Source organism: Gouania willdenowi, chromosome 12 (genome assembly GCF_900634775.1).
Source record: "Gouania willdenowi chromosome 12, fGouWil2.1, whole genome shotgun sequence".
Taxonomy (NCBI): domain Eukaryota; kingdom Metazoa; phylum Chordata; class Actinopteri; order Blenniiformes; family Gobiesocidae; genus Gouania; species Gouania willdenowi.
Genome location: NC_041055.1, coordinates 1,784,465 through 1,799,358, shown reverse-complemented (window position 1 = coordinate 1,799,358; position 14,894 = coordinate 1,784,465). Strand labels below are relative to the sequence as shown.

Sequence of the window (14,894 nt, the reverse complement as noted above, 5' to 3'; positions counted from 1 at the left end):
CAAAAATCACCCAAAATCAAAAGGAAGGCTATAACGACGGCATATTTTTTCAAAAATTTCAAAAAAAAAAAAAAATTGAGTAGACCATCTTTAGACCCTAAAAAACTATGCACATATAATGCACATACTGAAACAGGGCTAAGAAAGCAGTAAGGCACAAAAAATGACAAAAAAAAAAATCACCCAAAATCAAAATAGTAAGGCTATAACAAGGCATATTTTTTCAAAAATTAAAAAAAAAAAAAATTGAATTAGGACCATCATTAGACCCTAAAAACTACTGCAAATATAATGCACATACTTAAACAGGGCTAAAAAAGCAATAAGGCACAAAAAATGACAAAAAAACTAAAATCACCCAAAATAAAAATAAGGCTATAACAAGCATATTTTTTCAAAAAATATCAAAAAAAAAAAATTGAGTTAGGACCATCTTTAGACCCTAAAAACTACTGCAAATATAATGCACATACTTAAACAGGGCTAAGAAAGCAGTAAGGCACAAAAAATGACCAAAAACAAAAATCACCCAAAATCAAAAGTAAGGCTTTAACAAGGCATATTTTTCAAAAATATCAAAAAAAAAAAAATTGAGTTAGGACCATCTTTAGACCCTAAAAACTACTGCAAATATAATGCACATACTTAAACAGGGCTAAGAAAGCAGTAAGGCACAAAAAACAAAAATCACCCAAAATCAAAAGTAAGGCATATTTTTTCAAAATTTAAAAAAAAAAAAATTGAGTTAGGACCTCTTTAGACCCTAAAAACTACTGCAATATAATGCACATACTTAAAACAGGGCTAAGAAAGCAGTAAGGCACAAAAAATGACAAAAAACTAAAATCACCCAAAATCAAAAGTAAGGCTATAACAAGGCATATTTTTTCAAAAATTTCAAAAAAAAAAATTGAGTTTAGAGACCATTTTAGACCCTAAAAACTACGCAAATATAATGCACATACTTAAACAGGGCTAAGAAAGCAGTAAGGCACAAAAAATGACAAAAAACTAAAATCACCCAAAATCAAAGTAAGGCTATAACAAGGCATATTTTTCAAAAATTCAAAAAAAAAATAATTGAGTTAGGACCATCTTTAGACTCTAAAAACTACTGCAATATAATGCACTTACTTAAACAGGGCTAAGAAAGCAGTAAGGTACAAAAATGGACCCAAAAACAAAAATCACCCAAAATCAAAGTAAGGCTATAACAAGGCATTTTTTCAAAATAAAAAAAAAAAAATTGAGTTAGGACATCTTTAGACCCTAAAAACTACTGCAAATATAATGCACCTACTTAAACAGGGCTAAGAAAGCAGTAAGGCACAAAAAAACACAAAAACTAAAATCACCCAAAATCACAAAGTAAGGCTATAACAAGGCATATTTTTGCAAAATTACAAAAAAAAAAAAAAATAATTGAGTTAGGACCATCTTTAGATTCTAAAAACTACTGCAAATATAATGCACACTACTTAAACAGGGCTAAGAACAGCAGTAAGGCACAAAAATGACAAAAAACAAAATCACCCAAAATCAAAAGTAAGGCTTTAACGAGGCATATTTTTCAAAAATCAAAAAAAAAAAAATTGAGTTTAGGACCATCTTTTAGACCCTAAAAACTACTGCAAATATAATGCCCATACTTAAACAGGGCTAAGAAAGCAGTAAGGCACAAAAATGACAAAAAACAAAAATCACACAAATCAAAAGTAAGGCTATAACAAGGCATATTTTTTCAAAAATTTCAAAAAAAAAAAAAATTGAGTTAGGACCATCTTTAGACCCTAAAAACTACTGCAAATATAATGCACATACTTAAACAGGGCTAAGAAAGCAGTAAGGCACAAAAAATGACAAAAAACAAAATTTACACACAAAATCAAAAGTAAGGCTATAACAAAGCATATTTTTGCAAAAATTTCAAAAAAAAAAAATTGAGTTAGGACCATCTTTAGACCCTAAAAACTACTGCAAATATAATGCACATACTTAAACAGGGCTAAGAAAGCAGTAAGGCACAAAAAATGACAAAAAACTAAAATCACCCAAAATCAAAAGTAAGGCTATAACGAGGCATATTTTTTCAAAAATTTCAAAAAAAAAAAAAATTGAGTTAGGACCATCTTTAGACCCCTAAAAAACTACTGCAAATATAATGCACATACTGAAACAGGGCTAAGAAAGCAGTAAGGCACAAAAAATGACAAAAAACTAAAATCACCCAAGGCATATTTTTTCAAAAATATCAAAAAAAAAAAAATTGAGTTAGGACCATCTTTAGACCCTAAAAACTACTGCAAATATAATGCACATACTTAAACAGGGCTAAGAAAGCAGTAAGGCACAAAAAATGACAAAAAACTAAAATCACCCAAAATTAAAAGTAAGGCTATAACAAGGCATATTTTTGCAAAAATTGCAAAAAAAAAAAATAATTGAGTTAGGACCATCTTTAGACCCTAAAAACTACTGCAAATATAATGCACATACTTAAACAGGGCTAAGAAAGCAGTAAGGCACAAAAAATGACAAAAAACAAAAATCACACCAAAATCAAAAGTAAGGCTATAACAAGGCATATTTTTTCAAAAATTTAAAAAAAAAAAAAATTGAGTTAGGACCATCTTTAGACCCTAAAACTACTGCAAATATAATGCACATACTTAAACAGGGCTAAGAAAGCAGTAAGGCACAAAAAATGACAAAAAACAAAAATTACACACAAAATCAAAAGTAAGGCTATAACAAGGCATATTTTTTTCAAAATTAAAAAAAAAAAAAATTGAGTTTGGACAATCATTAGACCCTAAAAACTACTGCAAATATAATGCACATACTTAAACAAGGCTAAGAAAGCAGTAAGGCACAAAAAATAACAAAAAACAAAAATTACACACAAGGCATATTTTTTTCAAAAATTAAAAAAAAAAAAAATTGAGTTTGGACAATCATTAGACCCTAAAAACTACTGCAAACATAATGCACTTACTGAAACAGGGCTAAGAAAGCAGTAAGGCACAAAAAATGACAAAAAACAAAAATCACCCAAAATCAAAAGTAAGGCTATAACAAGGCATATTTTTTTTCAAATTTTCAAAAAAAAAAAAAAAAAATTGAGTTAGGACCAACATTGGACCCTAAAAACTACTCCAAATATAATGCACATACTTAAACAGGGCGAAGAAAGAGGTAAGGCACAAAAAATGACAAAAAACAAAAATCACCCAAAATCAAAAGTAAGGCTATAACAAGGCATATTTTTTCAAAAATTTCAAAAAAAAAAAATTGAGTTAGGACCATTTTTAGACCCTAAAAACTACTGCAAATATAATGCACATACTTAAACAGGGCTAAGAAAGCAGTAAGGCACAAAAAATGACAAAAAACAAAAATCACCCAAAATCAAAAGTAAGGCTTTAACAAGGCATATTTTTTCAAAAATATCAAAAAAAAAAAAATTGAGTTAGGACCATCTTTAGACCCTAAAAACTACTGCAAATATAATGCACATACTTAAACAGGGCTAAGAAAGCAGTAAGGTACAAAAAATGACAAAAAACAAAAATCACACAAAATCAAAAGTAAGGCTATAACAAGGCATATTTTTTCAAAAATATCAAAAAAAAAAAAAATTGAGTTAGGACCATCTTTAGACCCTAAAAACTACTGCAAATATAATGCACATACTTAAACAGGGCTAAGAAAGCAGTAAGGCACAAAAAATGACAAAAAACTAAAATCACCCAAAATCAAAAGTAAGGCTATAACAAGGCATATTTTTGCAAAAATTTAAAAAAAAAAATAATTGAGTTAGGACCATCTTTAGATTCTAAAAACTACTGCAAATATAATGCACATACTTAAACAGGGCTAAGAAAAGCAGTAAGGCACAAAAATGACAAAAACAAAAAATCACCCAAAATCAAAAGTAAGGCTATAACAAGGCATATTTTTTCAAAATTTCAAAAAAAAAAAAAAAAGAGTTAGGACCATCTTTAGACCCTAAAAACTACTGCAAATATAATGCACATACTGAAACAGGGCTAAGAAAGCAGTAAGGCACAAAAAATGACAAAAAACAAAAATCACCCAAGGCATATTTTTTTCAAAAATTAAAAAAAAAAAAATTGAGTTTGGACAATCATTAGACCCTAAAAACTACTGCAAACATAATGCACATACTGAAATAGGGCTAAGAAAGCAGTAAGGCACAAAAAATGACAAAAAACAAAAATCACCCAAAATCAAAAGTAAGGCTATAACAAGGCATATTTTTTTCAAATTTTCAAAAAAAAAAAAAACAATGAGTTAGGACCAACATTGGACCCTAAAAACTACTCCAAATATAATGCACATACTTAAACAGGGCGAAGAAAGAGGTAAGGCACAAAAAATGACAAAAAACAAAAATCACCCAAAATCAAAAGTAAGGCTATAACAAGGCATATTTTTTCAAAAATTTCAAAAAAAAAAAAATTGAGTTAGGACCATCATTAGACCCTAAAAACTACTGCAAACATAATGCACTTACTGAAACAGGGCTAAGAAAGCAGTAAGGCACAAAAAATGACAAAAAACAAAAATCACCCAAAATCAAAAGTAAGGCTATAACAAGGCATATTTTTTTCAAAAATTAAAAAAAAAAAAAATTGAGTTAGGACCATTTTTAGACCCTAAAAACTACTGCAAATATAATGCACATACTTAAACAGGGCTAAGAAAGCAGTAAGGCACAAAAAATGACAAAAAACTAAAATCACCCAAAATCAAAAGTAAGGCTATAACAAGGCATATTTTTTCAAAAATTTCAAAAAAAAAATAATTGAGTTAGGACCATCTTTAGACTCTAAAAACTACTGCAAATATAATGCACATACTTAAACAGGGCTAAGAAAGCATTAAGGTACAAAAAATGACAAAAAACAAAAATCACCCAAAATCAAAAGTAAGGCTATAACAAGGCATATTTTTTCAAAAATTTCAAAAAAAAAAAAAATTGAGTTAGGAACATCTTTAGACCCTAAAAACTACTGCAAATATAATGCACATACTTAAACAGGGCTAAGAAAGCAGTAAGGCACAAAAATGACAAAAACAAAAATCACCCAAAATCAAAAGTAAGGCTTTAACAAGCATATTTTTTCAAAATATCAAAAAAAAAAAAATTGAGTTAGGACCATCTTTAGACCCTAAAAACTACTGCAAATATAATGCACATACTTAAACAGGGCTAAGAAAGCAGTAAGGCACAAAAAATGACAAAAAACTAAAATCACCCAAAATTAAAAGTAAGGCTATAACAAGGCATATTTTTGCAAAAATTTCAAAAAAAAAATAATTGAGTTAGGACCATCTTTAGATTCTAAAAACTACTGCAAATATAATGCACATACTTAAACAGGGCTAAGAAAGCAGTAAGGCACAAAAAATGACAAAAAACAAAAATCACACAAAATCAAAAGTAAGGCTATAACAAGGCATATTTTTTCAAAAATTTCAAAAAAAAAAAAATTGAGTTAGGACCATCTTTAGACCCTAAAAACTACTGCAAATATAATGCACATACTTAAACAGGGCTAAGAAAGCAGTAAGGCACAAAAAATGACAAAAAACAAAAATCACCCAAAATCAAAAGTAAGGCTATAACAAGGCATATTTTTTTCAAAAATTAAAAAAAAAAAAAATTGAGTTTGGACAATCATTAGACCCTAAAAACTACTGCAAATATAATGCACATACTTAAACAGGGCTAAGAAAGCAGTAAGGCACAAAAATGACAAAAAACTAAAATCACCCAAAATCAAAAGTAAGGCTATAACAAGGCATATTTTTTCAAAAATTTCAAAAAAAAAAATAAATGAGTTAGGACCATCTTTAGACTCTAAAAACTACTGCAAATATAATGCACATACTTAAACAGGGCTAAGAAAGCAGTAAGGCACAAAAAATGACAAAAAACAAAAATCACCCAAAATCAAAAGTAAGGCTATAACAAGGCATATTTTTTCAAAAATTTCAAAAAAAAAAAAAATTGAGTTAGGACCATCTTTAGACCCTAAAAACTACTGCAAATATAATGCACATACTTAAATAGGGCTAAGAAAGCAGTAAGGCACAAAAAATGACAAAAAACTAAAATCACCCAAAATCAAAAGTAAGGCTTTAACAAGGCATATTTTTTCAAAAATATCAAAAAAAAAAAAATTTGAGTTAGGACCATCTTAGACCCTAAAAACTACTGCAAATATAATGCACATACTTAAACAGGGCTAAGAAAGCATTAAGGTACAAAAAATGACAAAAAACAAAAATCACCCAAAATCAAAAGTAAGGCTATAACAAGGCATATTTTTTCAAAAATTTCAAAAAAAAAAAAAATTGAGTTAGGACCATCTTTAGACCCTAAAAACTACTGCAAATATAATGCACATACTTAAATAGGGCTAAGAAAGCAGTAAGGCACAAAAAATGACAAAAAACAAAAATCACCCAAAATCAAAAGTAAGGCTATAAAACAAGGCATATTTTTTCAAAAATATCAAAAAAAAAAAAATTGAGTTAGGACCATCTTTAGACCCTAAAAACTACTGCAAATATAATGCACATACTTAAACAGGGCTAAGAAAGCAGTAAGGCACAAAAAATGACAAAAAACTAAAATCACCCAAAATTAAAAATAAGGCTATAACAAGGCATATTTTTGCAAAAATTTCAAAAAAAAAATAATTGAGTTAGGACCATCTTTAGATTCTAAAAACTACTGCAAATATAATGCACATACTTAAACAGGGCTAAGAAAGCAGTAAGGCACAAAAAATGACAAAAAACAAAAATCACACAAAATCAAAAGTAAGGCTATAACAAGGCATATTTTTTCAAAAATTTCAAAAAAAAAAAAATTGAGTTAGGACCATCTTTAGACCCTAAAAACTACTGCAAATATAATGCACATACTTAAACAGGGCTAAGAAAGCAGTGAGGCACAAAAAATGACAAAAAACAAAAATTACACACAAAATCAAAAGTAAGGCTATAACAAGGCATATTTTTTTCAAAAATTAAAAAAAAAAAAATTTGAGTTTGGACAATCATTAGACCCTAAAAACTACTGCAAATATAATGCACATACTTAAACAGGGCTAAGAAAGCAGTAAGGCACAAAAAATGACAAAAAACTAAAATCACCCAAAATCAAAAGTAAGGCTATAACAAGGCATATTTTTTCAAAATTTCAAAAAAAAAATAATTGAGTTAGGACCATCTTTAGACTCTAAAAACTACTGCAAATATAATGCACATACTTAAACAGGGCTAAGAAAGCATTAAGGTACAAAAAATGACAAAAAACAAAAATCACCCAAAATCAAAAGTAAGGCTATAACAAGGCATATTTTTTCAAAAATTTCAAAAAAAAAAAAAATTGAGTTAGGACCATCTTTAGACCCTAAAAACTACTGCAAATATAATGCACATACTTAAATAGGGCTAAGAAAGCAGTAAGGCACAAAAAATGACAAAAAACTAAAATCACCCAAAATCAAAAGTAAGGCTTTAACAAGGCATATTTTTTCAAAAATATCAAAAAAAAAAAAATTTGAGTTAGGACCATCTTTAGACCCTAAAAACTACTGCAAATATAATGCACATACTTAAACAGGGCTAAGAAAGCAGTAAGGCACAAAAAATGACAAAAAACAAAAATCACACAAAATCAAAAGTAAGGCTATAACAAGGCATATTTTTGCAAAAATTTCAAAAAAAAAAAAAATTGAGTTAGGACCATCTTTAGACTCTAAAAACTACTGCAAATATAATGCACATACTTAAACAGGGCTAAGAAAGCAGTAAGGTACAAAAAATGACAAAAAACAAAAATCACCCAAAATCAAAAGTAAGGCTATAACAAGGCATATTTTTGCAAAAATTTCAAAAAAAAAATAATTGACTTAGGACCATCTTTAGACTCTAAAAACTACTGCAAATATAATGCACATACTTAAACAGGGCTAAGAAAGCAGTAAGGTACAAAAAACAAAAATCACCCAAAATCAAAAGTAAGGCTATAACAAGGAATATTTTTTCAAAAATTTCAAAAAAAAAAAAAATTGAGTTAGGACCATCTTTAGACCCTAAAAACTACTGCAAATATAATGCACATACTTAAACAGGGCTAAGAAAGCAGTAAGGCACAAAAAATGACAAAAAACAAAAATCACCCAAAATCAAAAGTAAGGCTATAACAAGGCATATTTTTTCAAAAATTTCAAAAAGAAAAAAATTGAGTTAGGACCATCTTTAGACCCTAAAAACTACTGCAAATATAATGCACATACTTAAACAGGGCTAAGAAAGCAGTAAGGCACAAAAAATGACAAAAAAAAAAATCACCCAAAATCAAAATCACCCAAAATCACCCAAAATCAAAAGTAAGGCATATTTTTTTCAAATTTTCAAAAAAAAAACAAAACAATGAGTTAGGACCAACATTAGACCCTAAAAACTACTCCAAATATAATGCACATACTTAAACAGGGCGAAGAAAGAGGTAAGGCACAAAAAATGACAAAAAACAAAAATCACCCAAAATCAAAAGTAAGGCTATAACAAGGAATATTTTTTCAAAAATTTCAAAAAAAAAAAAATTGAGTTAGGACCATCATTAGACCCTAAAAACTACTGCAAACATAATGCACTTACTGAAACAGGGCGAAGAAAGCAGTAAGGCACAAAAAATGACAAAAAACAAAAAATCACCCAAAATCAAAAGTAAGGCTATAACAAGGCATATTTTTTCAAAAATTTCAAAAAAAAAAAAAAATTGAGTTAAGACCATCATTAGACCCTAAAAAACTACTGCAAATATAATGCACATACTTAAAGAGGGCTAAGAAAGCGGTAAGGCACAAAAAATGACAAAAATCACCCAAAATCAAAAGTAAGGCTATAACAAGGCATATTTTTTAAAAAATTAAAAAAAAAAAAAATTGAGTTAGGACCATCATTAGACCCTAAAAACTACTGCAAATATAATGCACATACTTAAAGAGGGCTAAGAAAGCGGTAAGGCACAAAAAATGACAAAAAACAAAAATCACACAAAATCAAAAGTAAGGCTATATAACAAGGCATATTTTTGCAAAAATTTCAAAAAAAAAAAAATTGAGTTAGGACCGTCTTTAGACCCTAAAAACTACTGCAAATATAATGCACATACTTAAACAGGGCTAAGAAAGCAGTAAGGCACAAAAAATGACAAAAAAAAAAAATCACCCAAAATCAAAAGTAAGGCTATAACAAGGCATATTTTTTTCAAAAATGTAAAAAAAAAAAATTGAGTTTGGACAATCATTAGACCCTAAAAACTACTGCAAACATAATGTACTTACTGAAACAGGGCTAAGAAAGCAGTAAGGCACAAAAAATGACAAAAAACAAAAATCACCCAAAATCAAAAGTAAGGCTATAACAAGGCATATTTTTTCAAAAATTTAAAAAAAAAAAAAAAATTGAGTTAGGACCATCATTAGACCCTAAAAACTACTGCAAATATAATGCACATACTTAAAGAGGGCTAAGAAAGCGGTAAGGCACAAAAAATGACAAAAAACTAAAATCACCCAAAATCAAAAGTAAGGCTTTAACAAGGCATATTTTTTCAAAAATTTCAAAAAAAAAAAAATTGAGTTAGGACCATCATTAGACCCTAAAAACTACTGCAAATATAATGCACATACTTAAACAGGGCTAAGAAAGCAGTAAGGCACAAAAAATGACAAAAATCACCCAAAATCAAAAGTAAGGCTTTAGTAAGGCATATTTTTCAAAAATTTCCAAAAAATAAAAATTGAGTTCAAACCGTCATTAGACCCAAAAGACTACTGTAAATATAATGCACATACTTAAAATGGGCTAAGATGGCAGTAAGGCACAAAAATCGACAAAATATCACCAAAAATGGAAGGTAAGGCTTTAGTAAAACATATTTTTCTAAAATTAAAAAAAAAAAAAAAATGAGTTAAAATCATCAGTTGACCCTTAAAAGTACTGCAAATATAATGCACATACTTAAAATGGGCTAAGAAGACAGTAAGGCACAAAAAATGACAAAAATAAAAAATCCCCAAAATGGAGGTAAGGCTTTACTTTAGCGTTATTACGTTGGTATTGATTGAATTACAACTTGTTATTGTAATTGACTTTTAGGGGAAAAATAATATTTGTAATTGGAAAGTCAATAATCGTAATTGAGTTGTAATTGAACATAAATAATTGAAGATGCAGTATAGGCAGGAGTTTGGATTAAAATGTTCCTTTGCTGTGTGTGTGCGTGTGTGTGCAAACCTACACATTCCAGTTGGTGGCTTCCTGCCCTTAATAAAATGACAGCAGTAATTTGCCTTTGTCATTCCGGCCCTGGCACAGACGTCGCGGCTCAAAAATACAGTGGCTGAGGTGGAGGCACAATGAGTGTGTGTCGCCTCACTCTAATTCTTTTTTTTTCTATTTTCCACCAAGCTGCCTTTTCCATTAAGCCTGAGGTGGCAGGTCTATTTAAAGCCCCGCCCCTCGTTCACAGGACGCTCCAAGTCTGAGAGAAATAAGGAATTAACATCAGCAGCAGCGCTGCATGGGAACGGGGAGGAATGGACGGTTTTGTTATTAGACTGTCCTTCAGTTTTATTCAAATGACTCCAGCCACCCCCTGCCCCCCCCCCTCGCTACGTCTGTGGTGACATCACTCTGTGTGTGTGTGTGTGTTAGAGCCTCAGGAGCTGATGCTGTGATGGAGGAGCACTGGAACCACTGGTAATTGATGTAAAATATGACAGAGACGCACTGCAGTATCCAGTAATGTGACTGACTAATGAAGGATTACTCACACACACACACACACACGCACGCACGCACGCACACTGATTGTGTGAAAAATGAAATTTGTGTTGTCCAATAAACGTGCACAGCCGGAAAATGACTATTAGCCGGGAAATCATTTTCAACGGCAATATTTTCAAACTCCATTATGCCAATCAGTGCTAGAATCTGTTTAATAGATTTAGTTTCATTTGGCTCATAATTGATAAATAATCAGAATCTATCAACGTGCTCAAGCCCAATTTCACTGACAATCAAGGAAAAGCAGCACATTTACCACCTGACTTGGTCCGAATTAGGAGGAAAATGAAGATCAATTAATTGCTGAAAGGAAGCGTGTTAGTTTGGTGTGTGTGTGTGTGTGTGTTTGTGCTGATTAAAAAAAAAAAAATCAGTAACTTAAACTTAACTTATGGGTTGGGGGCCTTTAAATAAAGTGCTTTTATTTTGAAGGGGATTGTAAGGAGACATTATATATTATTCCTCTTAAGTTAACTCACTTTTCTTTGATAAGATGAGCAGCAGCGATCATGTGACCCTCTGTGTGTGTGAGGGACAGCACGTGTGAGTGAGCTGTTTAGCAACATACTTTTCCTATTGGAGCTTGTGGAGGAGATTACAGGTTCTCCAATTTTTAACAGCAGCATTCAACGCACACAGACTTTTTCTAACGCACATCGCACACAACAAGTTCACACAAAACAATGACGGAAATAAACAGGCTGCATATCGGACACACACTGAGACCACACAAACACACAAAATGTATTCATCAGATGGACACACTTTATCCATGTCCAACTACAAGAACACACAAAAATCACACAACAATGGACTAAACAACAACAACCAAAACCACAAAATTACTCAAAAAAACCCACAAGATAACGACAAATAAAAACCTGAAAAATATTTAAAACCAAAAATGAATCTAAAAAAACCACAAAACACTAAATCACTCCCTTTTTTGTGCTACACATACAAACGGACACACCTGTGAAACTCACTGAGACACGTTAACTCCCTTTTTAAACACTCGCTAATTAAAACAATTGCTATTATCACCAGTAATAGTGTATCGTTAGTGAATAAAGGACCTTTTAAATGCTACGCTAATAGCTGCTTTAGTGTGTGTGTGTAGATGTTTTTATGGCCCTTAAACACGTCTCATGCTAATGGTTCCGCTGATGTCGGAGGCTTTAAAGGCGATCTCATGGCGCGCTGAAGAGGAATGATGCGTTCACTGCCCGTTGTTTATCTCAGCGTCCTATGGGAATGATGCGTTCACTGCCCGTTGTGTATCTCAGCGTCCTATGGGAATGATGCGTTCACTGCCCGTTGTTTATCTCAGCGTCCTATGGGAATGATGCGTTCACTGCCCGTTGTGTATCTCAGGGCCCTATGGGAATGATGCGTTCACTGCTCGTTGTGTATCTCAGCGTCCTATGGGAATGATGCGTTCACTGCCCGTTGTTTATCTCAGCGTCCTATGGGAATGATGCGTTCACTGCCCGTTGTTTATCTCAGCGTCCTATGGGAATGATGCGTTCACTGCTCGTTGTGTACCTCAGCGTCCTATGGGAATGATGCGTTCACTGCCCGTTGTGTATCTTAGATGTCCTTGTGTGTTAAAGTAACCATGGCGACGCCACCGTTTCATGCTTCATCCATGTCGTTATGTTTTACATCTGATGGAACGAGTGTTTTTAACCCCGCCCCCCCACAGGCTGGTGAAAGAGGAGAACTCCTACATAAAGGAGGTGAAGGAGCAGGAGGAGAAGATCAAGCATCTTAAAGCCGAGGCAGGAGACGAGTATTTCATCAAGAAACAGGTGTTTTACTTTTGTTATTGATTTATGGACAAAAACAGAGAATGAAACAAACTGAGGACATGAAAAAAAGCTTCATTTGGGACTGAATTCCATTTCAAAGTTCATCTATTTCTATTTAGTTTAGTTTCATCATCATTTTTGCCTGTTTACATTATTTAGTGACTGTTAATCTCCCTGAAATCACATCAAACATGATCAATATTAGAGATGGGAATCTATTAACAACTCACCATTCAATTCACAACTCATTCTTCATTCAATCAATACTTACCAATAAAAAAGTGATGGTGGGAGGCCAGGTGGATTAGGATTAGAGGTGGATTAGGATTAGAGGTGGATTAGGATTAAAAAGTGGATTAGGATTAGAGGTGGATTAGGGTTAAAAAGTGGATTAGGGTTAAAAAGTGGATTAGGATTAGAGGTGGATTAGGATTAGAGGTGGATTAGGATTAAAAGGTAGATCAGGATTAAAAAGTGGATTAGAGGGTTGGAGAGAACATGTCTAAGGCAGGATGGATCAGAGCATTTTCTTTGAACGTGATCAATATGCCGTGAGTATCGTCCTCATCCAGCGCTGATGGGATTATTCCACCACCCACCAGAGGGCACCGCCTCTCATCTGTGTTAAGCTCCGCCCCCAGCAGCTGGAAATGCCGTGTGTTGGAATGTTCCATCATTGTGTTGGATTTATTATCTGAGCAGAAATCATGTTCTGAACCTTTTTAATACCGTTAATAAAACCTCAACATGACACGGAAAAAAGTCACATGCATCTTTTTGGACAAAATCACACATTTATACATTTATAAGGTGGAAAGAAATATCTCCAAAAACACATAAAACAACAACCAAAACACAGTGATGCTTAAAAAAAATACACAAAAGGACAATAAAATACACCGACAATTCAAAAACACATAAAACAACCAGAGAAATATACAAATAACTCCAAAACAAGAACCAAAACACACTGTGACCAAAAATGGTGAAATGGGATTTTAAGAAACACAGAAATTGGTTAAAAATTGCAGATTAGAGTGGTGGTGGTGGTGGTGGTGGTGGTGGTGGTGGGGGGGGCAATGTAATTTAAAAAGTATTAACAGTTTAAATAATGGGTATGACAAATGGTGAATGAGGTTCAATTTGCAAAAATAATTGTGAAATTTGATGAAAAGAGGTTAAAAGTGACAATAATGGGTCAACATGTGTGACAGTAGTTTATAAGTGTCAAAAATACATTAAAAGGAGCAAAAATATGGCAAGAAAAAGTGATGAAAATAAATTCACAGTCTTTAATGATGTAATGTGATGATGTAATGTGATGTCACAGATGGAGGTGTTACAGGAGTCTAAAATGATGATTCGTGACTCTCATCGTCGTCTGGCTGTGGCTCACGCAGACCTGCAGCAGTTCTTGGTACGGTTCTAAAAACATCCATTTACAGTAATTACGGATCTGTGTAACTTATTGGAGTCTGTTCATGTCGTCCTATCATAAAACAGTGATTATTGTTGTCATGGTGATGTAAAGACTAAAAGCTGAGGTCATGTGACTGTTCTGCGTGTTCCTTTAGGACGACTGGGATGGGCTAGAAACCCAGAACGAATACGTGGAGGCTCGGAACGTGTTGGACTCGGTGACACTCGAGGGATGATGTCACGCTGCCTTTTCCTGACTCCGCCCACTCTTCAGCTTTCATTCCTGTCGTCACCTCTACTGCGACCAACTTCCTGTTTCTCATGCAACATTAGCGTGTTCGTCACGTGTTTAAAGTCCAAATAACAAAGGATAAAGTTTGTTACTTAAACGAGTGCAGAGTTTTTATTCCTTCGTGTGACGAGACACACACACACGTAGATCTACATTATAGAGCTGCACTATTCAACAGATAAAGATCAATTACTAAAATATATATCATACGTTCAGACGTTGTTTCCTCTTCTTCTTTTAGCAACAAAATCCTCAAAATTAAACATCAATAATAGGATCTGTGGTTTTAATGTTTTATCCAAACAAGGTCAAGCATCATGTGACCCCCGCAAACATTTCAAATTCATTAAAACACACAACACAACAACAAAAAAACACTAAACAGTCCCTCCAGGATTTTGTGATGTTGCCATCGCAACTATTAACGCAAACTCCTCAAAATCAGCACGGCAATGCAATTTTCTCGTAACTTT

General features: G+C 32.3%; 1 protein-coding gene across 1 annotated transcript in view; it reads left to right on the top strand.

Moving 5' to 3' along the window:
* The window catches only part of tbca (tubulin cofactor a), a 23,557-nt gene extending 9,036 nt beyond the window's left edge, over positions 1-14,521 (top strand). Inside the window, exons 2-4 of the mRNA XM_028463364.1 lie at positions 12,605-12,710; positions 14,041-14,127; positions 14,285-14,521. Of these exons, the coding sequence (XP_028319165.1) occupies positions 12,605-12,710; positions 14,041-14,127; positions 14,285-14,365 (274 nt within the window). The 3' untranslated portion in view covers positions 14,366-14,521. The remainder of the gene's footprint in view (positions 1-12,604; positions 12,711-14,040; positions 14,128-14,284) is intronic.
* Positions 14,522-14,894: the final 373 nt, after the last annotated feature.